This window comes from Eurypyga helias, unplaced genomic scaffold (assembly GCF_000690775.1).
Source record: "Eurypyga helias isolate BGI_N326 unplaced genomic scaffold, ASM69077v1 scaffold17369, whole genome shotgun sequence".
NCBI lineage: Eukaryota > Metazoa > Chordata > Aves > Eurypygiformes > Eurypygidae > Eurypyga > Eurypyga helias.
This window is the reverse complement of record NW_010270490.1, coordinates 43,539-69,728: the sequence shown is the minus strand read 5'-3', so window position 1 is coordinate 69,728 and position 26,190 is coordinate 43,539. Positions and strand designations below refer to the sequence as shown.

General features: G+C 48.8%; 1 protein-coding gene across 1 annotated transcript; it reads left to right on the top strand.

Annotated features, from left to right (window-relative positions):
* Nucleotides 1-346: 346 nt before the first annotated feature.
* On the top strand, nucleotides 347-25,696 carry IQSEC3 (IQ motif and Sec7 domain 3). The gene is made up of 11 exons (XM_010158474.1): nucleotides 347-1,434; nucleotides 5,955-6,116; nucleotides 16,370-16,492; nucleotides 17,132-17,298; nucleotides 19,376-19,515; nucleotides 20,318-20,443; nucleotides 21,660-21,759; nucleotides 23,786-23,947; nucleotides 24,746-24,838; nucleotides 25,495-25,538; nucleotides 25,622-25,696. Exons 1-11 carry the CDS (start codon nucleotides 347-349, stop codon nucleotides 25,694-25,696), a joined length of 2,280 nt encoding a protein of 759 aa, XP_010156776.1.
* Nucleotides 25,697-26,190: the final 494 nt, after the last annotated feature.

Below are 26,190 nucleotides of genomic sequence, written 5' to 3'. Positions count from 1 at the left end.
ACTGCATTTGCAGTGATGAGCTTACCTTAAAGGCCATCAGAAGTGGGTTTGCAAGGGAAAGGCACTGCCAGGCTCCAGGTTGTATGGCTGGCACTCTAGGAAGAGGCATGATTGTGTTAAAGCTGAGAGGAAGCTCACAGTACTGATGCTTTAGCCAGCCATGCCCAAAGGTAGGGCTTCTGTTGAAATCAAGGGTGAAGTAGTGCAGGCAAAAGCTAATTCAGTGTTAGAAGTTCCTCTGACAGTCATTGCAGACTAATCAATGTAGGAAATGAGATAACAGAAAGCCATCAGAAGTCAATTAGCAACAAATAACCTCTCCTGTTTGTATGTCTTTCAGATTGAAATGTTAGAGCACAAATACGGAGGTCACCTGGTGTCTCGCAGGGCAGCCTGCACCATCCAGACCGCTTTCCGGCAGTACCAGCTCAGCAAGAACTTTGAGAAGATCCGCAACTCGCTGCTGGAGAGCCGCATGCCACGCCGCATCTCTCTGAGGAAAGTCCGGGTCCAGAACTCAGAGAGCTTCTCCGCTGAGAAAGCGCTGGTGGAGGGATACAACTTTGTGGGCATCCCATTGGTGAGGTCCCCATCTTTGCCAGCCACCATCAGCGGGGCACTGACCGAGCTGGAGGACTCCTTCACGGAACAAGTTCAGTCCCTGGCCAAGTCCATCGATGATGCCCTCAGCACCTGGAGCCTGAAAACCATGTGCTCGCTGCAAGATGGGGGCTCATACCAGATAAGGGAGACCTTCAGTGCCAGCTCAATGCAGCCGAACCAAGACTTAGAAGCTGAGCTGCAGGACAAGGAGAAGGAGGAAGGGCTCCTGCCAGACACGCTGCCCAAGAGCAGCAGCACTCTCATGATGGCTTTTCGAGATGTCACAGTCCAGATCGACAACAAGAACATCTCTGTCTCGTCGTCTACCTCGGTGTCCATGGCAAACTGCCTCAGTGGCAATGCCCAGGCGGGGCTCTCTCAAGCCACCAAGGCTGAAGAAAGCCCAGGAGAAGGGGAGGGAGAAGTCAGTGAACCACCGGCTGCCCCTGAGAGCTTACCTGAGTCCAGAGCTCTCCAGAACAGCCACACTTTCACGGAGATGAACGTCAGTGCTAATGGCACGGGAGACAGCAGTGCTGAGCCTGGGCAGATGGCAGTGCAGAAGCTCCAGTTTGATGCTAGCAACGAAATGGGGCAAAGCAAAGGCTCCGAGTCTGAGAATGCAGACAACTCAGAGCAGCTGAGTAGCAGCAGCACCTCCACTTCAGCCAAGTCAGCCTCTGAAGTGTCCTCAAAAGAAGCACTGCAGGCCATGATCCTCAGCCTCCCAAGATACCACTGCGAGAACCCAGCTAGCTGCAAGTCCCCCACACTGTCCACAGACACCATGAGGAAGCGCCTCTACCGCATCGGGCTCAACCTCTTCAATATGTAAGTGACTGTCCCTCTGTTATGTTTCCCAGCCTATTTCATGCCTCACAGGAAGGGGTGATTGCAGGCTCTTGCTTTAGATCCCTCACCTGGGAAGTTCTTTTATATTCAAGGGTATGACCGTCTGGGTATGCAATGCAGACCACATGTTGGCTGTCCAGAACCTTTTTCCCTAAAGTCCCCCAAGTGCTATCCTGATCTTGTGCTCAACAGAAGAATGAGCTCAGTGCCCCATGAGTAATGCCCATGCTCTCCTGAATTCTGAACCTTCAGTCCCAGTTGCTGTCTGTTGGGCATCTGTGATCTAGGCTCCTGCTCCACTCTGTTGCAAAGGAGCAAGCGTAGCTGGGAATGTAAACCCAGCCCTGGTGACTTAACATGGAGCATCTCCAAGTAATGAGAGAGAGACAGAGGTAGAGCTGAGCTTGGCTAGCCCAGTATGAGTGCTCTGGCTTAATTTTCCTTCTGGAATTTGGATAGATCTTCACCTGGCACACCAGGTTTAGCCGTCTTCATCTCTCACACGTCTGAGTCCGATATCCTATGAAAAGGCTGTAGGTGTGAAAGCAAAAGCAGAGCAGCCCAGAGATTACCGTCAGAAGAGGTTAACTCGGGGGTCACACATAGTCTATTTTGGATTGGCAGAAAGCAGCTGAGCTCCTATAAGGAGCTTTAGATTTGCTCATTGCCTTTTGATGAGACTTTTCTCATCAAAGCAAGCCATGAGAAATACTGACTTTTGCTCCATCATCACACTCTCATCTGATGCTGTCTTGGTTCCCATTTGAGTCCTCTGATGAAGATGCTGGGGTTGTAATGCACCCATACTAGAAGAATATTTTGTCACACGTTAGCATGGGTCTTTTGGTGAGGACTAAAGGTTACGCAGTCCTAGGTAGAAGTTTTGCACAGACAAGGATTTATTGATGTGTAGTATGGAGTCTGTGGCCTCCAGGAGACAGGAACCTGGAAGAAAGGTTTTTAGGGCTGGGCTCAGACCACATCCAGAACTGAAGTGATGTTAGACCAGACAGATTTGGGGCTCTTAGAGACCTGAGGAGGACATTTTACGAGCTCTGAGCTCAGGCTGTGAACAGGAGGGTCCATGGGTATATCTCCACGTCAGCCTGTGGGCGCACACAGGTTTGCCTGATGAACACAAACAGGCTGGAATGAGCGGGAGGGTAGGCACCAGACACAGCTGGGGGTTGATAAAGACATAGTTCCAGGTCCACACAGACATTCTGGTGTTTGTGTTGGGATAGGTGTACTTTTAGGGGGGGATGTGGGGCTCACATCTCTGCTACTAAGCATTTCGGTATTCTCAAGCCATGCTTGGCAGGAGTCATTCCACCCAATGTGTTTTCCTTTGGTGTCTGCACAGTGGACATGAACATGGATGTGAAGGTAAAGCAGGAGTGAATATGCTTTTTCCCAGCCTCTTCTCCTCCCCTGTCTGCCTGGCACGTATTCATGTGACAGAATAGCAGTGCCAGGCCTGTTTTGGGGAAGCAGCTCTGCCATCCTCCTTCATTCAGTGACCTGGGTTCACTGCATTTTGCAGGTCCCTGTGGGACTTACTGCAGGGTTCCCAAACACGACTTCTTAGCCATGCTTCCCTTGCTCCCATGAAACTAGCTGCCAAAATAATGTGTGGTTAGTTTTAAGGCTCCGTTTTCTAGACAAAATGTTGGAGTACAGGGAGGGAGGGAGCTGCCCTGCTAGCTCTGGGGAGCAAAGCCTTTGTTTTTATTCTCTGAGCAGGATCTAAGGGACACGTGGCTCCCCTTCTGACACCGTAGTGCACCTCCATCCAAGGGGCTGGGAAGGCCCTTCAGCTCTCCACCGTTATTTGGATGTTGGTTTCCCTGCCCACTTCTAGCAAGGGGCCAGTTTACTGTTGTAGGGTTTGCAGTGTGGGCACCAACCCGCAGAACGTGGAGCTGAGGCTGTGCGTGCTTGCGTGCGTGTCCTTTTTGCTGACCACTCCCCCCACCAAGAGCTGAAAGCCTCCAGTTGCTGGCACCATCTGCCATGGTCCATCCAGCCCGGAGCTGCGTTTTCAGCAAGCGGCGCTCAGGCTCGGAGCAGCCCCCTGGGAACACATGGATGCTGTGCTGCTGTGGCACTTTCCCCATTCCCACTCCACAGTGAGGGGGTGGAATTCCTGGAGCGGAGAGCGCTTCATTATGCAGCACTGCTGTAATAACTCAGCGTGTGTGGGCAGCTGCCTGCGTGGGCAGAGGGAAAGCCAGCAGGACGTGAGGAATCCCGCAGCATTTGCTGGCCGTGCTTACCACCCCTGCAACACTAAAGAAAATAGCAGGGAGCAGGCTCAGGAGAGATGGAAGTGGAGTTGTTTGCTGCACATCTGGGTAAAAGCCGCATGCTGCAGCACATGGGATACGTCCGCAGTTGTTCAGTGGCAGGGATGCTGTATTGCTATCAGGATTTTGTGGGGAACAAATTGAATCCAGGGAAGAACTGATGAAAGGCTGCTGTTAGTGGAAGAATAGTGTATGCCTGTATATTTGAGTTACAGTCTAGGCAGTGCAGGAGGGCTGTCAGAGCTGGACTGTTTTATCCTACATTCTTTTGCATTGCGTGTGCCATCTCTACTGAAATCTGCGCATCCACGTGAGTGTGTGAGCTGCGTTTTTCTGCCACATTCAGTTTCCATCTCTCCTGGAGTGAATCCAGATTCAGTCCAATTTTTTTTGGAGTCACACCAGTGTAGCTGAGAGAATCCTTGTGCTGTGAACACTGTACTGTCCTTTGCCAAATACCAAAGTGCGCAGGTGGAGGTGCATTTTATGATTCTTTGTTGCTTAACTTGACTTTAGCCCTGACCTTTGCACTTAGCAGAGGACTTTGCCTGCACTCTTCAAAGGTGAACGAGGAGATTTGTGTGATAATGCAGAAGGTGCACTGTTGCTTTTCCCTGAGGAAGGCCTGTTTTTATCAATATCAGATCTTGCAGCTCTCCTGTTTGTATATTTAATGGGCTGACTTGTTCTCCTAGCCACTCTCCCTGGGGATGCCACTCTGCCCAGCATGTTTTCTTTGTGACATTACAGAGTAAGCAGAACTATTTCAAGACCGTCTACTTTTTGTATACCCACGAGGCCCCTGTAAGGAGCAGGCCTTTTTCCTGAATGTTGATCCCCTTAAAGCTAGACATATGTTGCTCACCCACATCCTTCACCACCTGACAGTGTCACAGTCTGTGCCTGCACATATCATGCATTCACGTGCTCTGCGATCTCATGCTATCCTTTCCTCACCCCAGGAAACTGCCTGAACAAATTCGCTCCTTGAGCCTTGACAAAGATCCCTGAATTTGGGTTAATGATGGAAGTATGGCATCCTTTCATGAGGAAGCTACCTTCTTAACCTCTCCCCACTCACCAGCTCAGAGAACCAAAGGAACATGGAAATCTTCCTGTCATTGCACTAATTCCCCTCTGGAAGAGGGCATCAGGACAGATACCCTTCAGCGGGGCAGACTGAAATAGATGAAGGAAACCTGTACAATACACACTCATTCCTGTCTTTACTGTGGGACAAGCACCACACAGACTCACAGCCACCACCAGGATACACAGAAGCGTGTGTTCTTGGAGGAGACATGAGGAGAAAGCCAAAATGTGTGGACAGACAGACTCTGATGAACATGTATGGTGCAAGAGACATCTGCATGTACAGGACATGCACATACACAAACATGTACAGACACTGGCACAGTAACAAGCAGAACATCACTCCACACCAGGCCTGTTCTCAGAGAGGGAGAAAACCCCTCTGCCTGGGAACTGCACGCAGCTCCCAGCTCTGACAAGGCATTCTCCAGGTGCTGCTCTTATCCACCCACACAGAGATTTCTGCTGGAGGGGGTAAATCAATAGAGAAGATCCAGAAGGGAAGAACAACACAGCTAAGGGTGGGGGAAGTGAAGGAAGAGATAAGCAAATCTGAGCATGGGATTTCTGTTCAGGCAGCCAGCACCAGGCTCAGGTGAGGAAGGTAGAAAGTGTCACTCAAATCTGAGCACTAAAAATGTATGGAAAGAGAATATTTTTCTTTTGTCATCCTTTGGTTATCCCCTGTTGTGTCTTGAACCTCATTTGCTTATAGTCCATGGAAGCAATGTCTCCTAAGTCCAAGGAGGATACCAGATCCTTTGACTCTGGAGCAGAGGGATGGCAGAAGAGACACACTGATGAGGCTGGTATTGTGCCACAGCATCCTTTGTAGCAGTGGGATTGCACTTGCAAGCACCAGGTGACAGCAGGGGCTACAAGTGACACAGCAGGTCCCATGGCATCTGTTTGTCCTCAGCAGAAACTGAGGGGGACTCTCCCAAGTCACTTTTCCCTGCCCCCACCAGACTTGTCCCTGCCACTCATAAGAGCCCATGCACATTCTGAAGACTGTGTTGCTGCGAGCCATGACGTGAGCCACAGGCAACAATGCCCCAAACGATCATGCAAACTTACCCTGTCTCTGTCCTTCCCTTCCAGAAACCCAGACAAAGGGATCCAGTTCCTGATCTCCAGAGGCTTCATCCCGGACACCCCCATTGGGGTCGCACACTTCCTGCTCCAGCGGAAGGGCCTCAGCCGCCAGATGATTGGGGAGTTCCTGGGCAACAGCAAGAAGCAGTTCAACAGAGATGTCCTGGAGTAAGTGTGGAAACCTCTTTGCCTCCTCCCTGCACTGTGAAGGAGTTGCCAGCCTGCTCTGCCCTGACTGCACCAGCAAGCACCCCATCCTTCATGTCCCTCCATCCCCACTCTGCAGGAACTTCACCCCCTTAAGATCAGCATCCCTTTCATTTCAGCCTCTCCTCAGAGGGCCTGCGACCATCTAGCAGAAGGTCAGCACTGTTGGTGGTAGGACTAGTGATGCTGGGAGGTTTTATGGCTGGGAAACTGTGACTGGGGTCTCACCCCATCCGGATGGAGCATCTCTGATGCTTTCTGGGTAGTACAAAGAGAGCCAGAGGAGGAAAACTATCTGCTTCTTGCTGTGAGACCAGCAGGGAGCAGCGAATGCTGACTCCACACCTGGTTCTTTCTGTCCATTGTTGAGATGGGTGGCCTTTCCAGTTTGTCCAACTGCACTACGGGGATAATAATAGGGGAGTTGGTCCTGTGTGTGATAATGCAGAGGCCTGCATGAGGAACCATGCTGCCAGTGCTGTATCATTACCACTGCGGTCACAGAGCACTGAGGAACATCCCTACTCCAAAAACTCCAATGGGCTGAGCTGTCCCTTTTCTGAACAAGATCTCAGGTTCCCTCCCTGGTTGTGTTCAGTGGGTGCCTTTGCTGGATTGTTCCCTTCCTCTCTCTCACAGCAACCCTTTCGTGGTCACACGAGCCATTCACCTCTCAGCCTACACCCCTCTGCTCTTTCAAGTCTTGCAATTTGGACTGCAAAACCCTGTGAACACCTACGACCTATGCTACCTCAGTGCCTGCCTGTTGCTCTGCCTTCCACGCTGTAACCATTGCTAACTTGTGAGCCCCCAGCACTGCAGGAGCAGGGTCTGAAGTGTTGGGAAGAAAAGTATCTCACCTGTTCTGAGTGCTTTCAAGATGACAGGCTTTCTTGCAGATAGATAGGCCTGGGGAACTGAGATGAGCTTTTGTTTCCTCCTTGGTCCTGATCTACTTCAGATAAGGGAAAAAGTGAAAGCACAGCTCTCTGTATGATAAAAAGGGGACACCAGGACAGGGGATACCACCTCTCCCACCCTGAGTAGTGCTACAGTGAAAGCAGCACCAGAGTGTGAATGTGAGGGGTGCAATGCAGGCTGACGTGGTGTGTGTTGTCAGGGGGCAACAAGCTCAATGAAAGACCCATTTGAAGGCATGACCAGCACTCAGTTGGGTCTTCTTTTTATTAGGCAGAAGCACAGTTCTTAGTAAGAGCTGCCTTTCTATTAGGCAGGAAGTCCTCTGCACTGGTTCCTTTATTATCTTCTCCTGTTCTCCAAAATGTTCTCTATCTCCCTTGAATTTTGCAGTGGTTTCTCTCAAACCAAGCCAAATAGAACCCCTAAGTCCAAAGAACACAGCACTTCTCTTCCAAGGAAAGACTGATGGATGCCACTTCAGGAGCCAAATTTGGGCCCAAATTTCAAAATTAATTTCTGATGCAATTGCTACTTATTGCTGCAGGTACCTAACCTTTGGTCCAGCTCTTTTTTTTAATATACTGTATGGGTATTGATTTGGCCAGCAACGAGACACATGTTCTCTCCAGTCTCTTCATGCTGAGAGCTACAATTAAAAGTAATTGCCTCTATTTCCCCAGCAAGCAATGTATGGGCTGCTTCCCCTGACAGATACTCTGCTGAAGTCCAAACCTAGCCTCTGCACAGACAGAGGGATATTGCAATAGCGGTAGTCTGGCACTTCCTCATAGCCCTAAATTTGTCATCATCTCTGCAAAAGACCGTGTTCTTCTGCCTCACATGTGACTACAATCTCTGTGTTAGCGGCTCCTGGAACAGTCCCTACTGCAAAGCTTGGTGCCTGTCTCCCAGCCTCGCTGCCCAGGCAACGTTGCAGTTGCTTGTCTTGTCTCTGCATGTTGCAGGAGAGCCATTAGAGCAGGTGGCCCTACTCCATCGAGCTTGTAACTCTCAGTTTCTACTGCATCTCTCAATGTAGCGCTCCAAACGTTCAATGAAAGAGGGACCCTGCCATCCTAGTTAGGATGCGGAGAGCAAAGCTCAGAGACAGGAACCGAGCTGTTGAGGCTGTGTGTACATGGACATACCTTGGACACAGACTGTATGTACAGGAACAAATATCAAGCAACTGAGTCTGAATTTGGGGTTCAGACCTGAGTCTGATCTCTCCAGGCAACAGATGATGTTTTTGCACTAACAAACCCTGCTGCCATCCCCTCTTCACAGTAAATTGCTGATTTGTCTTCCTTAAAGGCAAATATAAAAGTAAACATAAAATATGTACAGAATGTTCTAAAACAGGAAGGAAAAACGCACGCATTCAGCTAGTTGTAGCTGTGCTGTTTGCATGTACTTTCACTCTCTTCCTGTGTCAGTTCTGAGCTTGGGGGGAGCAATGGTTGGTGGCTTTGCAAGCAGATTTTCATAACTGCTTGTGAGAGCACACCCAGCGGTGTGACATGCATGGGAACAAGGCATTGCCAGGATTATCTGGCCCAGGATTATCATCCGAGATGCTTTTCCTGTCCATGCTGCAGGAAGGAGAGGGCTGGCAGCGTAGTGTAGTGTGTTGGCATTTCCAGTGCACCGTAACTCGAGGACTCGTCACAACTTTGAGCTGTTTATGTGGGAGCAAGAGGGAGCTCAAAGGCCTTTTGGCATTCTACCTGGTTTGGTTCTCATTCCCCATCCAACTCCAATCAAATTATCTCAGGAACACTGGCACAGGTGGGGAGAATGGACTCTGCAAGGGCTGTGTCGCAGTCCCATATCTACCCACACTTAGCAAGCCAAGGTTAGAGTACGTGGTATTCCCTGGAGAGTGTGTGGCAGCCAGGATAGGTCCTGTGGTAGCTTCTGCACAATTTGCCCGATGCCACAGTCATTGTTCTGGCCCAGGTGGGCATCAGAAGACCAGGCAGTGCTGATCCTGGGAAGCTCAAATGCCCAGGCAGGGTGGCCATGAGCAGGCAGTAGTTGTGGGACAGGCACTGGCCACCTGCAGTGAGCAAGCCTGTGTGCAGGGGGCATTGTCTCTGCTCTTTCACATCCCAGACCTGGCCCTGGAGCCTTCCTAGCCTGTCCTCTCCCTCCTGAGAGCAATTTCAATTATTGATGCCACTTGCTGTGTTAGTTTAGCTTTCGCTCGATATGAAAACTTGTGTTAGAATTGTGTATTGTAAGCATTGTTTCTGTTGCAGCCAGGTTGAATTAACCCAGCTGCATGAATAAATAATAGGACAGCTTTTAAGACATCTGCAGAAGTGTCAGCCTCCCTTGTGCCCAGGTTACAAACTCCAGACTCAGCTTAAGTCCAGCCGTAAGTCTGCGCTCTGCAAACTTCTCCTGGCTTCCCTAAGTATTGAAGCTGTGCTGGCTGACAAACCAGCCAGCCGCTGCCTCTTCCTGGAGTCAGGCAGCAAGGCTCAGGAGTGCACAGTGGCATTTGGCGCTGGGAAGATGATCCCTCTTTACTTGTCCACCCATCAGATGCAAAACTCCAGAGAAGTGCCATGCTGGTTGCAAAGCCTCTTACGTACAAGGGCAGGGGGCTGAGGGAGGGTAAGCACAGTGTGAAGCTCGAGCACTTTGGTGTGCTATTTTGCCTTCCCACACCTGCATGCCCAGCACCCAAAAGCCCTGAAATTATATTCCTACTCTTGTCTTTCAACCTTTAACTGATTTTCTTGGAACCCAGTAAAAGTGCCTGGCTAACTCACAAGTAATTATACGTGCTAGCCAGAGGAACAAGAGAGCAAGGGATTTTCAACACTATGTGGCTATAATTGGCACACATCCTTTGATAACACTAAACTGCTCAGGCCTGTCTGTTTAGGGAGTATGTCATTTTTTCTTGCAGAAGAGGCTTCAATATTTAAAAAGCGGATTTATCTCACCTATTGTGAGCTACCACCAAGTTTACTGTCTTCTATGAATTTATGAATTCCTTTAGTCAGTGGAGAGACACAGGTCCCTCAAGAGTGTTGTTTTTCTCAATGTGCTGGTTTAGGCTGGACATTTAGCTTTTAGCCATTTTATGTTACAGGGCATAAATCCCATCTGTAACCAATTTTGAGCATCCTGCAATAACAACTCATTGTGATCCGGCATCCCAGAGTAAGATCCAGCCTCTTCTCCTGGGAATCTGCTTCTACAACCTGCCCTGCAGCCAGCTGGGGACCCACCCCAGGGTTTCAGTGTCTACCAGTCCAAGGAATACAGCTGTAGGGAAGTAGCCTGGGCCATTAAAGCACTGATCTGGTATTGAACAGTTTTTATCAAATCTACTTGGCAACTACTGCAGAAAAATAATTTTGTTTCTTTGAAGAAGTCAGGCCCAAGGTGTTAGCACATATTTTTAACATGAAGCACATCGTCATTCTTCCATCATTTCTTCATTCGTTTCTTTCGTGTTACATGCTCACATTTATTGTTTATTTTTTTCTTTTTGTGCACTCTTCATTCTGTGTTTATTTGTTCCTTTTATTCTCCTTCATTCATACTTCCCTTCACTTTAGTTCATTCTTCCCCTCCACCTGTTTCTGACTCAGGATTTGCTTCCATTTATAGTTAATTCATGAACAAGATAATGTGAGTGATGCCATGAATGGAGTTGGCTGTGCTGCTGGTACCAGATGGTTTGTGTTCAGGTTGTGGGACTCGGAAGTGCAGAAGTGGCTGTCCTGGTGTGTTTGGTGTCAGCAGAGAAAGGGGCAGGGATTCAAGCAGAGTAGACATTGTGCTGAGCTGGGGGCTGGTTGGTGTTGGGCTGTAAGCTGCTGTTAGACGCACTCTCCCTCCTGCTTGTCAAGCATGTATTGTCCTCTCTCTCATGGGAAGTCAGGGAGAGAAAAGCTGCTCTTAGGAGTGTCTGGGAGCCCAGCAAAGAGGCTGTCTCTCAAAGAGGTCTTAGATCCCTCTTGGGCTGGCAGAGTGAACTTGACAGGTTCACCCAAACTAGCATCCATTCCCCTTCTCGCTGAGGACATCACAGCGGATCAGTGCGGGACTTGCCTTACAGGAGGGTTTGAGCAGCACAGTGCTGCAGCTTGTGCTGTGGAGCAAGAGATAATGATGTGATGGATGTGTTAGGCAGCTCTGACCTCCTGCTGCAAGCAGAGCTGTGGCACAGATAAAACTCTTGAACAAGAGCAGCTTTCCTACTCCAGGCTTGCAAAGGCTGCAGGTGCAGCTTGAGCTTGCCCAGGGAAACAGTTGTTTCCCTTGTCCCTTGGAGGACAAGGGTACCCAGTGTCCCATGGAAGGGAAGGTGAAGGCTGGGTAGAACCCTCCCCTGCATGGCCAACATGTCTGGTGTCGGAACAGCTCTCCACCTTGTGATGCAGCTCTGGTGCAAGGCATGGTACATTCCTTGCTTAGGAAGGGGTGGATGCCCAAGTGAGTAGCCAAGTGAGCTACCAACAACCCTGCAATGGCAAGTAGGTGTGACCCAGTCCCAGACAAAAACAGGCAATACATGCAGTACAGCATCCCGCAGAAAGGAAAAACTGGTGGGCCATGATCTCCATTGGAGAGACTACTCTTGCACATGGAGGGCAGGATTGGGACACACACCCATGCCCGCTGGTGCAAAGTATTGGTGAGTCCTGCTCCCTCCTCTTTCTGTGACCCTCAGTTAACACATGCAGGGCAGCCTCCACCCAGGGCGCTGAGCTCTTCCTCTGCAGTCCACCCTAAGCCTAGTTCATCTTCACAAAGTTCACAGGGTTAGGGAAGCTGAGAAGAGGGATGGTTTTTATTAATATCTTTGTGCCTTGTGCTTTTAAACTTTCCACCTGGCTGCCTCCCCCCTCACTCCCTCCCTGAGCATGGGCTGCAGGTTCATTACAGAAGCTTTTAGTTGCAGCCCAGCTCCTGCTGCATTGTCACCTGAGCGGAAAAGCTGGAAAATAGGTCATTACACTTGGGCGAGCAGATCCCAGCCCCACACGATACAGCTGCTTCCTGCCTTCACTGAACCCTTTCACCACGGGGCTTTTTTACCATGCTTAGCCCTTTGCTAAATCCTGGCAGTTCTGATGCCGCTATATCCACCCCGGTTTTGGGGGATCTATGCCCTGCAGCCTGGGAGTCAGTGTGGCCACCACAGAGGTAATAGAGGCAAAATGATCCAACTGAGAGCCCATCCTTTGGTCCTGGCACGTGGCGTGCAATTCTCTGCAGTTGTGAGTGCCTCAGGACAGACTGAGCTCCCCATGTATACAAGTGGCACAAGAGCCCTCAAACTCCACCACCTCGTTTGTGAGGCAGCCTGTCAGCACTTTTCCTGCTCACTTCAGCAACACGATGCCAACATCCAAAGTCCTGTCCCTGCGGGTACTGAGCTAAATGCATCTCTGAATGCACTGTGAGCTCCACTCACGTGGCTTTTTGCAAGTCCCTGGGTAGGGAGGAGATTTTATAAGGTGATTACTCTGCCCTGCTTCATTATCCTTCAGACCTCCTGGTGGTCCTGGAACAGGCATCTCACAGGCCTTCTGCTGTCTGTGGAAAAATGAACCCAGCACTGGTTTTGACACACGTACATAAACTGCTGGTTTATTCCTTGGATGCAGAGAGCCACCCGCTCTCAGCTCAACCTTTGTATCTCATATTGGCAAATCCAGTTCTGGGGAGAGACCCCCATCACGCAGGCGGTTACACTGCCTTCTACATTGCAGCTCTGACAGGGTCAATGTACTCTCTGTAGCGTACTTGCCAAGATAGGAGCTTCCAGGGTCTGTGCCTTGAAGAGAACAGACCTCCTTGCTCTGGCTTCACAAAGAAAAGTTGTGTTGCATTTCAGGGAGCTCTGACATGTGCACCACTGGGTGTTCGGAAAGTTAATGGGAGGCTGGACAAGAATCTGAGCTCAGGCAAGGCAGCAAAGCTTGTAGCCACCTAGAAGAGGAGCAGGAACATGGCAGCCCCATGGCACAAGGCTCTTCGGCTCTTTAAATGGACTTTGCTCTGTCAAATTCGCTCAGAAAAACTATCAGACAACTATAATCAACCATTCTGTCTGTCTGTCTAGCAGCAGAAGGTAGCAGCATATCTGATGACTCCTCTAGGAGCTATTCCTCAGGCCTTTGGCACAGCCTTTGTCAGATAAATCAAATACAAGCTCAGGCTGACTTTGCTTGAGTCAAACTTTCTTCCTAACCTGTCCTTTTTGCCTGGTCAACTTTTCTTAGGAAGCAGGACAGGGGGCAAACTTCTTTGGGCTGAGAGACAAATGGAAGGGACTCCCAGGAGTTCATCTTTGAATTTACAGGGTAAATCTGCCTCTGTCAGCCCGTGAAAAAACCTCTCAAAGGAGAGGCTGAGCATAACTCATGTAGCAATGCCTGTTTAAGTTTGAAAAGAGCTATAAAAAGCTGTCTTGTCCTCCTTGTCCTGATAAAGGCTTGATGCTTTCTGTATGAAGGGCACTGACTTCATTATTTGAGATCTGTACACAAAGGGGAGGATGTGTTAGAGCAGCCTATGAGGAGGGGGAAGGATTGATCAATGAGGGAGGGAGCGAGAGATACATGACTTAATGCTGGTGGATTGGGGTTACGAGGGTGACCTCAGCGGGTCTCGCTGGGGTGCGCAAGGACTTTGCTTTCACATGTCTGGAAGCAGACAATAACATCAAAATCACTGGGGCCAATGCTAAGAAACATCACTCATTGGAAAGGATTAAAAAATAATAACAAAAGTCCAACTGCAGAGGTGGTTGCAGCTGTGAACACAATAACGACTAATCAGAGGAAAACATTTCTTACTATCAAAGATAAATTCCAAGAAGCAGAATGCCTTGATGTCAACCCAAGGGACATGTGAGTGTAAGTATGAGAAAAATAAAAATAACAAAGGAAAGAGGCAGTGGAGGAAGTTTTTGCTGTTGCCAGAAACCATTTTGTTAGTGTTTCTGCAGTCTACCATTTGGTAAAGGAAAAAAAACCCAAAATTCAAGTAAAATTTCCTGTGAGAGCAGCCCATTGATTCTCTCCCCTTGCTCCTCACCAGTTGTTCCCTCATTTTGATTATATGGATTTCATGCAGGGAAAGATCCCTAGCTGAGGCTTTAACGACTCCAACCCTAGAAGATTCTGAGCACTCTGGGTTCAGCCAGAGCTCTTGGTAGGTTATTCTGTGGGTATCACTCAGTGACACCCACAGAAGCAATGAAGCAATGATATCCCAACTCTTGAATCAGTAGGGGGATGGAGGAATGGTGAGACATTTCTAGGCATTTAAACTCTGTCCCTCAGCCCTTTGAGACCTCATGCAATAGATTTTTTGTTATAGCAAGGCTGCATGTGGTATTCAGCAGCTTAGCTCACAAAACACTTCCCAACAGCCTACAGCAAACTGCAGCACTGTAGATAAGACCAACAGACCCATCTCCAGTTTATCACAGGAAGAAGAAACTGATGACAGCACTTCATACACAGGATGAAATAAAGGCAAGGGAGAGAGAGAATTAACAGGTATATAGAAGCAAAAAACATGAAGTCCTTGATTTTTTTAATACACTTGTAATGTCAAGGTGGTGCCATATGACTGAAGATTAGCAAATTAGTAACTTTGTATTTAAAGAAGGCTCAAAGAAAATGGGATTTTGGCAACTGTGAATTTCTTTTTCTGTCAGATAGAGTGTCAACTTTGAGAATTTATTGATGAGAAGGAATAATGGCAGACAGGAAGGTAAATGGTACGTACCAAAGCCAGCGGAGGGTACATTAATTCAACGTCTGTCTTTGTTAAAATAACTAGTTTTCTAGACAAGGGACATGCAGAAGGTAATTCTAGACTTCAGCAAAGCATTTGACATGAGAAATTGTTAGTTGAGAATGGAAGAGAGGGAAATTAGCAGAGGAATCATAAATGGGGGAGAGAATTGGCTGATGCAGACATTAGTGCCTACATATGCTGCTGAAATGGGAAGTTGGGCCTAAGGGAGGTTATGAGCAGAAATTTCTGAGTCTAGTCTCTTGATTAATGCTTGCAGTAATGACCTGGATGCTAAAGGTAGGAATATGCTAACAAAACGTGTTGAAGCCACATGGAGAAGGTGGTGTCATTACAAATGGTCAAAACAGCATGGAGTAAGACTAAGAAGAACTAGATTATTTGACTAATACAGACAGCAAGAACTGAAGTAGTAGGTTTTGGAGACTAACGGTAGGACTTTTATAAGCTGAGATCGCTTTAGTGGGAAACGAGAGGTGGCGTCCCCTTCTGTGGTTATTTAAATTGTCTGTGAATTACCAGCGTGCAGTGCATCACTGTGAAAGGAAAAGTGATACCAGATGTATGCGGGGAAGGATTTCCAGCAGGTAACAGGGAAGCATGGCACTGAAATATGGTGGAAATGGAAAAGATTGTGTGGCTGGGTAGAAATGTATAGAATGAATAGGGGTTTGGACAGAATGAATTATGGGGGACGCCTGGTGTTTGACTGACTACATGGGCAGAGTTTTACCTAGTCCTGATGTTACAAGCCAGCTGATGCTGCAGTGTTATTTCTGTACAACAGCTTCCATTTCCTATTGTCTCTGAGCTGGCTGTGGGCTTCAAAGGCATAATGAACGTTGTGGCTGCGGTGGTTGAGTGGGAGTGAAGAGTGGTGGAGAAGGTACATGTTGCAAATGGGGATGTGTGTGTGACGGAATGGAAGGTGAGGAGAGGACAAGTGCAGGAACAGCAGGTAGTGAACAAGTGCATGTGCTGAGAGGAAGGGAGGAATGGATGAAGTGTGAAGGATTCCAGGTAATAGGAAAGGCAGAAATAGATGGACCTGCATCTATATTGACATTGGTATCGATATGTGTCTAAATATCTGTGTCAATATAGATGTCTAGATATCTGTATCTATATAGACACAGATAAATATCAATACATAGTTATATACTTTCTCTTATATGTAAATATATGTGCTGTATATGGAATGATACATATGCATCGTGGTGTATATACACACATACATATATATATACACCATATCTAACCACATATATATGTATGGTTAGGCACAGGAGTTGCTCATCTACTGTAGAATGCAGGATTCACTTGTCTGACATTACTGCCCATTTTAAGTATGATCTGGGCAGCCGTAGCGATGTCTCAGGGTCTCTGCCATGGTGTTTCCCTTGGGGACTGAGCCCTGGCACCACGTTGAAGGAGCCTGCCTGGCATCCTCCGCGGGAGGAGGTGCTGAGGAAAGCTGTGTCCCTCTCCTACAGCTGCGTGGTGGACGAGATGGACTTCTCAGGCATGGAGCTGGACGAAGCCCTGCGGAAATTCCAGGCCCACATCCGCGTGCAGGGGGAGGCGCAGAAGGTGGAGCGGCTAATTGAGGCTTTCAGGTAAGAGAATGAGCTCTGCAGCCCCACTGCGGGAACCAGGTAGAAGCAGAGCACACCCAAGGCAGCGGACATGGAGTGAATGGCCAGGTACCTCCCTTCCAAAGGAGGTGATCATGGAGGGGCTTCTGAAGCACGGAGTCCTCCGTGCCACTGTGGCAGCAGAGCCATGTCCTTGTCAGATGTTCAGTGGCATGAAGCGCACGAAGGGCAGAGTGAGGCCAGTCCTGAGGTGTCCTCCAGCAAGGGACCCCCCGTTGGTTGATGACTCGCAGGAAGAACAGCACTGGGGCTTGCTGGGGTGCTGGGTTGCTCCCATGGTGCATCCAGTGGAACCTTTGCCCTTAGCAATGCAGGCTGGAGTAGAAACCTCCTGTATTACCCTTACTGAGACCAGCCTGAGTAGTCCTCTCCAGTCTCACTTGCTCTTCTCGCTCCTGAGGACAAGATGACTGAGATTTCCATAGCCTATTCCAGCCATCGGTGGGTAAATTTGCCTTCGGAGAGCAGTCAGTTCCTTCTCATTCGTGTGAGAGGTGGAGTGAAAGGAGGAATTTGATCTGCTTGTGATGAAGCCATTGCCCCCCTGGAGCAGAGGACTCCCGTGTTCCATGTTAAGTGTGTGCATCCCTCCTGCTGCAGCCAGAGGTACTGCATGTGTAACCCAGATGTGGTCCAGCAGTTTCACAACCCGGACACCATCTTCATCCTGGCGTTTGCGATCATCCTTCTCAATACGGACATGTACAGCCCCAACATCAAGCCTGACAGGAAGATGATGCTGGAGGACTTCATTCGCAATCTGAGAGGTGAGGGTCCTGCTTTGATATTTTTTTGCCCTCTTACTGCTCTAAATTCTGTCTAGGTGAAGACAGCAAAAACCTAGTAGAGCTGCCTTTATCCAGGGCTGCTGCTGCTCCCTGTGAGCCAGACACCCTTTGAGGTGTCTTCTAGGATGCTGTGGAAGGGGAAAATCTAAGCTTTGTCTTCTGCAGAAAGCTGTCCAGCCTTCTCAGAAACCAGCCATTTTCCTTGAGAGATGGTTTCATCTTTTAATAGATCTCACTGCTTGGAAGCAGTCCATTGTGTTACATTTTCCTATTGTTCAGCTCCATCCTTCTTAGACTCTGCTGGGTTGTGCTAAACAAGCCCTTCCCCTCCTTGCTGCTTTGAATATGTGAACCCATTTTTCCTTTTATTCAGGCTACATCTTCCCCTTCTTAATTGCTTGCAATTGCTTATAGTAACTGTAGGCGTGACAGAGTTCATGCATACATTACCTCTTTGCAGTTTCTGATACATCAGTTCCCCAAATCAATTTTCTTCTGTTCTCCAAGGTCGGTCCTTCCCATCTTGGTAATAGGTTGCTAAAAGCACTTTTTCAGATGTGGTCACAACAAACCCATATATAGAGCCACTGCCACCTCCTTATTTTCAGATCTGCTAATGCAGCCTAGTTTTGTTTGGCCTTTTTGACATCATGTCTAGACAAATACTTGTCTAATTTCCCAGCCATGTTCACTCCTAGGTCATCCCGGGTCAGCCATCTTCCAAGTGTCTCTTACCGCACATCTGCAATTCAGATGAAGCTCCCTCAGAGTTTGTCCCATGTAAATCACCGTCTAGAGTTTGAACTTCTGTGGGTTCCTTTGACTTGTTTCTTTGACCTGACTGCTGTTCAGAAAGTGTTGTCTCAGCCTCCCACACCTTCCCCAGTTTGTCATCTACTTTAGACTGGTACAATGTGATGCTGAGGCCCTCTTTCAAGTTACTTCCCGAGATACTGAATAGGGCTGATACCTGCCATCGTCCCCTTTGGTATTACAGCTGATAGCACCAACTCAAAAAGGGGTTTTATGTTAACTTACACTTAGAGTTGCTTGAAAATCTGCCAGTTCACATCACAATGAATTCAGCCAACATGAGGATCACTCACCTCCAATGTGTAACATACCACAGCTCGCTAGAGTGAGTGAATGTCACCCCATTACATACAGGGGGAGACAGTTCCTTCCAGACTCACCTGCAGGCCAATGCCCCGGTCAGTAGCTTCACCAAGCTGTGTTTGAAAAAAGGCAGAGTATTCAGGCTGCATGCAAGGACATGGATGAGGAGCCAGGAGGTGACAATGCCTCTCCATTCCTCAGCAGTTCGTCACCTGCATCACTTGGGGTAGTACATCTCAGACCAGGGCGCTGGAGGGAAAGCAGAGGAAATCAGTATAAAACAACTAAAGGAATTCAGTTCAGAGGAAAGACTGGCAGTTTAATTTGTGGTGTTTGGCTCAGGGAAGGGTGAAAGAAAACTTTTCTGCCAGGCTCTGCAAGGGTCAGACAGATTTTGGAGAGTTACCTAAGGAGATGGGAAAGCGACAGGGCCAAGGCAAAGATATCCCATACTGAATAACAGGGAAGTATTACTCCTAGAAGACATTACAGAAGGAAAATGGTGGAGGCCACCAGGCAAACAGGAGAGCTGACGCTTGCATTGGCAGGAGGAGCAGCTGGATCCCATCACAGGTCTCCTCCACATCTAGCACTTCTGATGACATGAAATCAATGCAGGGGTTGCTGCTGAGTGGCCCAAGATACATGAATGTGAAACTGTGGCTATAAAACCTTAAGGAACACATGGAAAGAAGCCACCATGCAGAGCAAAGAATAATGAAATCTTCTGCATTGGCCTTAGAGAGGTCAGTCTCTCCTGCTGGTGCATTAGGTGTGTTAGAGCAAGAAAGAAGACATCCTAAAGTGGAGTACTGCCCTTTCCCTCCAGCATTCCCAGCGCTGCGCAGTGCAGAGGCAGTAGGTGCCTGTCACAGACCACCGGTTCTTCCCTTTCCTTTTCTCCCTGCCTAGCCTGCCCAACATTTTCTGTGTTTGGCAGGCGTGGATGATGGTGCTGACATCCCCCGGGAGCTGGTGGTGGGGATCTACGAGAGGATCCAGCAGAAAGAGCTAAAATCCAATGAGGACCATGTGACTTATGTCACGAAAGTGGAGAAGTCCATAGTTGGAATGAAAACGGTGAGCACCCATAACCCTGCTGGCACCCACTCACCCCTCTCACCCCACCTTCCTCACTGTCGCTCTTTTCTGCCTTTTTCCTCTGTGCCCCTACTCCTCTTCTGTAACAATTTCCTTGCTTGTCTTGATGAATTCCCTCCTTTTTCTCCAAACACCTTCTTCCTTGCTATCTCATTCTTTCCTGATTTGGGGGGATCTCCTTGGCCAGAGTTGGCAGTATCTGGTGTGGTAATTGTTTGCCCAAGAATCTCACTGCAGGTCCTGTCTGCCAACGCAGGTCCTGCCTGCCAATGCTCCAGTGACAGCTCTGCAGTGTTTCAAGCTTTCAGGTCTTGTGGGGGTGCAGGAAGCAGAAGGCAAAGTGATAGAAAACAATTTCACCTATCTGTCTCTAATGAGTTCCCTAAGGATTGCTGGGGTTAAGAGACCCCCAAATGCAGAGACAGCTTCTTTAGTAGTTGCCGATCTGTAATGCAAAAACATACATACCATTTACCCAAAATGAGCAGAATAATTTCTCAAAGCCCAGAAAACCTGCGGATGTCCAGTGGTGTGAGAGAGGATGAGCAATTACCCAGTGATTGGAAGCCAGAGTTATATGAAGATGTGTGCAAGAGGGCTACCTGTCCCACTCCTCTGATTTATCCAGATCATGAAGGTGTAACACTCTCTGCTATTGCACCAGAAGGAAAAGGGATGATGAGGAGACAGTTTGAATGGGCAGAATTGGCTTGTGCTACCGTCACTGGGCAGGGTTGTGCACCCCCCTCAGCCTCTGCATGCTTTTGTGGGTCTTCTGCAGGTTCTGTCCGTGCCCCACCGACGGCTGGTCTGCTGCAGCCGCTTGTATGAAGTGACTGATGTGAACAAAGTGCAGAAGCAGGCAGCTCACCAGAGGGAAGTTTTTCTCTTCAATGATCTGCTGGTGGTGAGTGTGCTCTGGCAATTAGGTGCTGCAGTCATAAAACTCGCCCTGATTTCTATAAAGAAATCTAAAACCAGCCCACAACATCCATTTCCCCTCCCTGTCCTAAGGACAGACCATCTCCTGGTCCATCAGCTGTGTAAGACCAGCTGTAAGAACAGCTCTGGACCCTTCACTGTTAAAAACCTACCAAATCTAAAACTCCTCTAACCCTTGAAAAAAAAAAACTGTCACATCCCACAGCCATCCGAGCAATGTCATTGCTCTCTCTCATGCCATTGCCGGCAGGGAGGTTCATTTCATGAAAGAGAGGCTCATTTCTTTGTCTGTTTGTACTGTAGTATAGAACCATAGAATCGTTTAGGTTGGAAAAGACCTTTAAGATCATCGAGTCCAGCTGTTAGTAGAGCCCTGCCACGCACTTTAAATCTTTCCTGCCAGATGCTTTAGAACCACTGACTTCTAACGCTGCAAAGGTTGTAGGAGAGTAGATGTTACTTAGTGGAGCCTCGAATGTGAATAATGCTTTTCAAAGTGTCCTGCGCCAGCAACCTTGCAACTGGGCTCGGGCAGGTACAAGGGAGGGCTGAGGTACGCTGAGGCTGGGGGGAGGCCAAGCAAGAAAGAAGTTCCACTGAATTTAATGGCAAAACGAAGCTCTGGCTGTTGCAAGGCTAAAACCAAACCCTTTTGTAGGAGCAGAGGACAAGAGAGCTGTCCCCACCTATTCCTCTGCACCCGCTTGTACAGTTGTAAACCCGGGGAGAGGTTCTGCCCCTTGCTGTCCCTCTACTCCATGGGATAAATCAGATCCATAAGAACTAGTCCTGAGGGAGCAAGGGCAGCGCAGCATTCACATATGCTCTTGTTCACAGCCCTAAGGTATTTCTGACAGGCCTCTCTACGCCTTTCGATCTGGCCCTCGGTGAAGAGAATTACCCTTGCGAAGTCAGAAATGTGGGCATCAAAAAGCCAGCACCTCTGGGAGACAGGGAGTGGAGTGGGCCCCAGGGCTATGCATCCAGAGGTTCAGAAGGGTTGTGTCAAGTGCAGCATGCCAGGCAGCTTTCTGGGCAAAGAGCCTGTCAGTCACCAGGGGTTTCTCCCATGTAGAATTAACAGAGCTTGCAAAAACCTTTTGTGCTATGAACAGTTTGTATTGCTCCTGCCTCACTGTTCCCCAACATCCTGCCCAGTGATGCATGTCTCCCCCCAACAGATCCTCAAGCTCTGCCCCAAGAAGAAAAGCTCCTCAACGTACACATTTTGCAAGTCGGTTGGCCTGCTAGGGATGCAGTTCCATCTCTTTGAGAATGAATGTAAGTCCATTGCTCCTTGGTTGCCTGGAGGGGTTTGGCACGGAAAAGGAGGAGGGAGGGGGCTGCGTCACCCAGCATGAGTTTGCATCAGAAGAGGGATTCCATCAGTGTTAAAAGTGGATGGGATAAAACAGAGGCTTGGTGCTGAGGAGATCACTGTGCAGGTACAGCGTGATGAGAAGAGCGCCCTGGTACCTCTTGCTAGGTCTGAGCACCTGAAGAAGGGCTGAACTTAAGCTCATTGAGGTATCTGGCTTGCAGTGGCGGCAGGGAGAGCACTGGTGGGGAGGAAGGAAGGAACCAATCCCCAGATACATCTCGCTGAGCTCTCAGGAGCCAACTGTAGGTGGAGAACCGTGCTGACAAAACAGCTGCTGCCAGCTTTAGCCCCTCTCCCCTCATGCCCAAAGTCACAATTCCCACCTCTGCCTTCAACACTGATAATCAGGTGCTGCTGCTGCCTCCCTGCACTGTGCCATGCTGTGCTGTGCCAAAAGCTTCCTAAGGCAGAAGGAGAGCCCTTGGAACAGCACCCACCAAAGCATGGCGAGAGTCCAGCCCTAGTCAGCCTGACCTTGATGGTCTGGGACTGGAGCCATGATGTGTCACGACTGAGGCTGGTTGTGCAATGGAAGAGTTCCAGAAACAGTCGGGCTTCCTGCTGGCACAGGCAGAGGGGCTGCACAGCAGTCCCCGGCAAGCTTGGCTGATGCCCACTGGGGCTCCTGTGAGCACCTGCAGAACATGCTGCAAGCAAGGAAGGCTGTAGCAGCACCGTGGCAGTTTCTTACATCCTTCCTCTACCCCACTGACAGCATGAGTCACTCTCTCGACACCCTACCCTCTGCAGCGTGCAGAGGATTTCACATCCCTGTATGTACAAGAGAGTCATTCGTAACTAAGCATCCCCAGGAGGCATCATCAGAACTGGAATCAGCTTTTAGGGGTATCGTGACTGTCCTGGGAGTGCCCAAGGATCTTCTGTCAAAAGCATCCTGTTGTGTATTCCCTGCAGAGATGCCCTAAAGAGCTTGTCAGATGTACAGATGAGACAGACACAGGGTGGGAAAAGGGGCCTGGGACACATACTGAGGGAGCTGAGGGCTGGCATCAAATAGCAGGTCAGTCCTTTGACTTGTTTGGTAAAGACTGATAAAGGAAAGGGATGGGGAAGGCAGGCAGATGCAGGAACAGTGGAGGAGAAGCGAGACCAGGGCTGGGGAAGAGAGAAATTAAATGTAGAGAACACTGCCCACTGAGCAAAAGGTAGAGTCCAGTTACAGGCGTAGCAAATTCTCTGCCCACTCTTGTTCTCCTGCTTCCATCGGCTGAATCTCCAGCCACCACCTCCCTGCACCTATCCCAATCTTTAAAACCCAAGGTCTTTTGTTGTAATATTTTAACTTTCTGGGCATGTCCTTTCATTTACATTCCTGTGTGTTTGGCCTGTTGGGGAGCACTAAGTGGAGACCTATAAACCCACATCTTCACCATTCTCTCTGCACAGCACAGTGAGCTCCCCACCCATGCTGTGGTAACACCCCTGCCATGTGCTCTGCTGATGGAGGTAGAGACTGGGGAGAAGTCCTGCCACTGCAGATGTTAATGAGTGTTTTGTCTTTGACTCCAGGAGCCAACCTCTTCTGCTGCCTCTCCCACAGGAGAAAAAGTGTTGTTTTCCTCGTATATACTGTTTACTCCTCCACAGATTTGGAAGGGCTTTACAGTCCTAACTGTGCTCAGGTTCCCAGCGCCAGTGTCGCACCAAGCATAGCTAGAAGTTGAGGTTTTCTGGGTTTGGCAGCGGTGTGATGCTGGTGGCACTTGATTTGCTGCTGCAGCCTGGCCATTCTCTTCCCTTGGAGGGCTGCAGGATACCACAGTTTGCAGTGTGACAAGCTCTAGGCATGCCATTCCTTTGGCCTCATGTTGGAAACCCTCTGTTCTGCAGAGATGGCAAAGCAGCTGGCTACCCCAGCAAGAATCCCTAAAGCCTCTTTACTTTCTTGATACCTCTTCTTTACAGATTACCCCCATGGCATCACACTGGTGACTCCAGTTTCAGGCTCAGAGAAGAAACAGGTACTACACTTCTGTGCTCTGGGTGCTGAGGAAATGCAGAAGTTTGTGGAAGATCTGAAAGAGTCGATAGCAGAAGTGACAGAGCTGGAGCAGATACGAATTGAATGTAAGGGCCTCTAATACAATTCACACTCCGATGCTATCACTCTGCATGTGTCTGCAAGGGAGAAAGGGCAAAGGAAATGGGTTCTTCAGGAACCAGAGGAAAGAGGATGAGTAGCACAAGTCTACACAGGATTGACTGTTCTTGTGTTTGCTGATTAGGTGAAAAAGCAGCCAGGTTCTGTGACCACCTGACAGCTGAAGAAATGGAAGAACTTAACTACTTAGGGTGCTTAAGAAACAGGGTGTATGATACATTGGGCTGGAATAGTGACACTTACACTGTTCGGACCCAGGAGAACCTTCTCCATCCCGTACTCCCTTGACTGTGCAAATATGGTCTGTAGCTAGCTGGGAAGCACAAGATAGGTCTGGGAGCCTTAGCAGAGTTGTCTTTCATTCCAGGAGTGTCTGGGGGATAAGCAGTCTGTACTTTGTCCCTCTGTGGCCTGTCTTACATAGATTAGATGTCCATGTATCCTTTGATGGCCTTTCCATGTATGAACGGATGAGCCAAAGTAGCTCAGCATCAGTGGTCTCCTCCTGTCCAGCAATAACCTATTCGGTATAAATGCAGGTCATACATAGAAGGTTGTGTGGAGATGTATAAGTTCCTCCACATGTCGAGTCCTCTCCTGTTTCTGCCTTTTAATGGCTGTTCCTCTCTCCCTCCCTTCTTGACACTCTCTTGTCATTTTCTTGCATTAATTCTCCTTGCTGATTTCCCATATTGCTCCTTTAATATGCTGGTGCCCTTTCCTCCATCCCTCTCCTCTTTCACTTCCGTATGTCTGTCTTGCAGGGGAGCTGGAGAAACAGCAAGGGGCAAAGACTCTCTCATTAAGGACCAACGGAGCCCAGATGGAACTGCAGTCTAAGCAAGGCTCTCCAACAGGTAAGAGGACACCCAACTTCTGTTGGTCAAGCAGTGCTGCCTTTGCAAATGTGTTCTCATTGATTCCTGCAAGAATAACTGCAAAAGGAAATGTTTAGTTTTGTATCCTTTAGCCTTGGGCAAATAGTGGAAATATGAGCACATGTGCATTCTTCAGATACCCTAGAAAAGCCATTAAGGCCTCATTACCCAGTCTGTAGCTGTAACATCTCACAAAGAGGTGTTACTGATGGAGCACAGGTAACTCCTGGAGAACCTGGCCCACTTTTTCTTCCCTGAACGGATACAACACAGTATCTGCATTCTCAGATTCCTCCAGCTTCTTCACCAACACCGTGGACCAGCCTCTTTGGGTCAAAGGCATTGTGTCCATTCGTGCCTCGGCTTGTATGCCAGCAAAAATCAAGTGTAGAGGTGAGCGGCCACCGCCTCACTAGAATGGCCCTGAGATCGCAACCTGAGGAGAGGCCCCCACAGGGGGCTTCCCCTATCCCGCTAAATAGCCACCAGGTTGCAAGAGGGTCTGGATTTGTTCTCATAATCGAGTCTTGTTTGGCCCTGCACCTCTCCCTTTAGCTTTCCAGTCCACAGTATGAGGGTCAGCTCTTGACTAGAAGTACACACCTCATGAGTGAGATCTTTGTTTTATTTCAAAGGCAAGAAGGAATTGGGGGAGAAGGTCTCGGACAGCACAGTGGAGGTAAGTAGAGTGCGGAGCAGCTGAGGTAAGTAATTCTCTCTCACTTCAGCTCTTCTCACATTCTCTGTTGTTTCTTTTCTCAGGTTTTAATCAATGCCTCCCCAGCCAGACTGACAATTTTACCAATTTCCAGAGATACAATTAAAAGTTACTGCTAGGACGGGTAATACAACTTTCAAATCCAAACTAAACTTCAAAGCATTTTCAATCCGTTTTTATAACTGTAACATCCCTCATGGACCAAGCTCCCAAACGCTGTAGACTAACCCACCCCACTGCTTATGGGGAGACTGAGAACCCCACTAAAGACTTCCCTGACATGCTAACTCCATGCAGCATCACATGCAAATTCCCTGCAGCCCAGCTTTCCTGCACAATCTCTGCAGCTCTGTCTCTCCATCCCCCCTTGAAGGGGATTAAGCATGGCCTTTGTATACCAGACTTTCCCTAGAACTTCACCTTCCTAGGTAGGGAGCTTGGCTGTCCTGTGTGCATCTATCTTTGCAGGGATGTCTACCATCCAGTGGGTTGCCTGTTTCTTCACAGACACGCATACTCCCACTGCCTGTGAGGAAACAGGAAAATGCGATCTTCACACTGAAAGTCTTATCTACTTCCTACTCTCTCCCTATCTGGAATATCTCCATTGTCC

Coding starts and splice junctions, on each gene's coding strand:
- IQSEC3 (XM_010158474.1), top strand. CDS start 347: ATGTTAGAGCACAAATACGGAGGTCACCTGGTGTCTCGCAGGGCAGCC. Junction 16,493..17,131: donor CGGCTAATTGAGGCTTTCAG/GTAAGAGAATGA, acceptor CTCCTGCTGCAG/CCAGAGGTACTGCATGTGTA. Junction 17,299..19,375: donor CTTCATTCGCAATCTGAGAG/GTGAGGGTCCTG, acceptor TGTGTTTGGCAG/GCGTGGATGATGGTGCTGAC.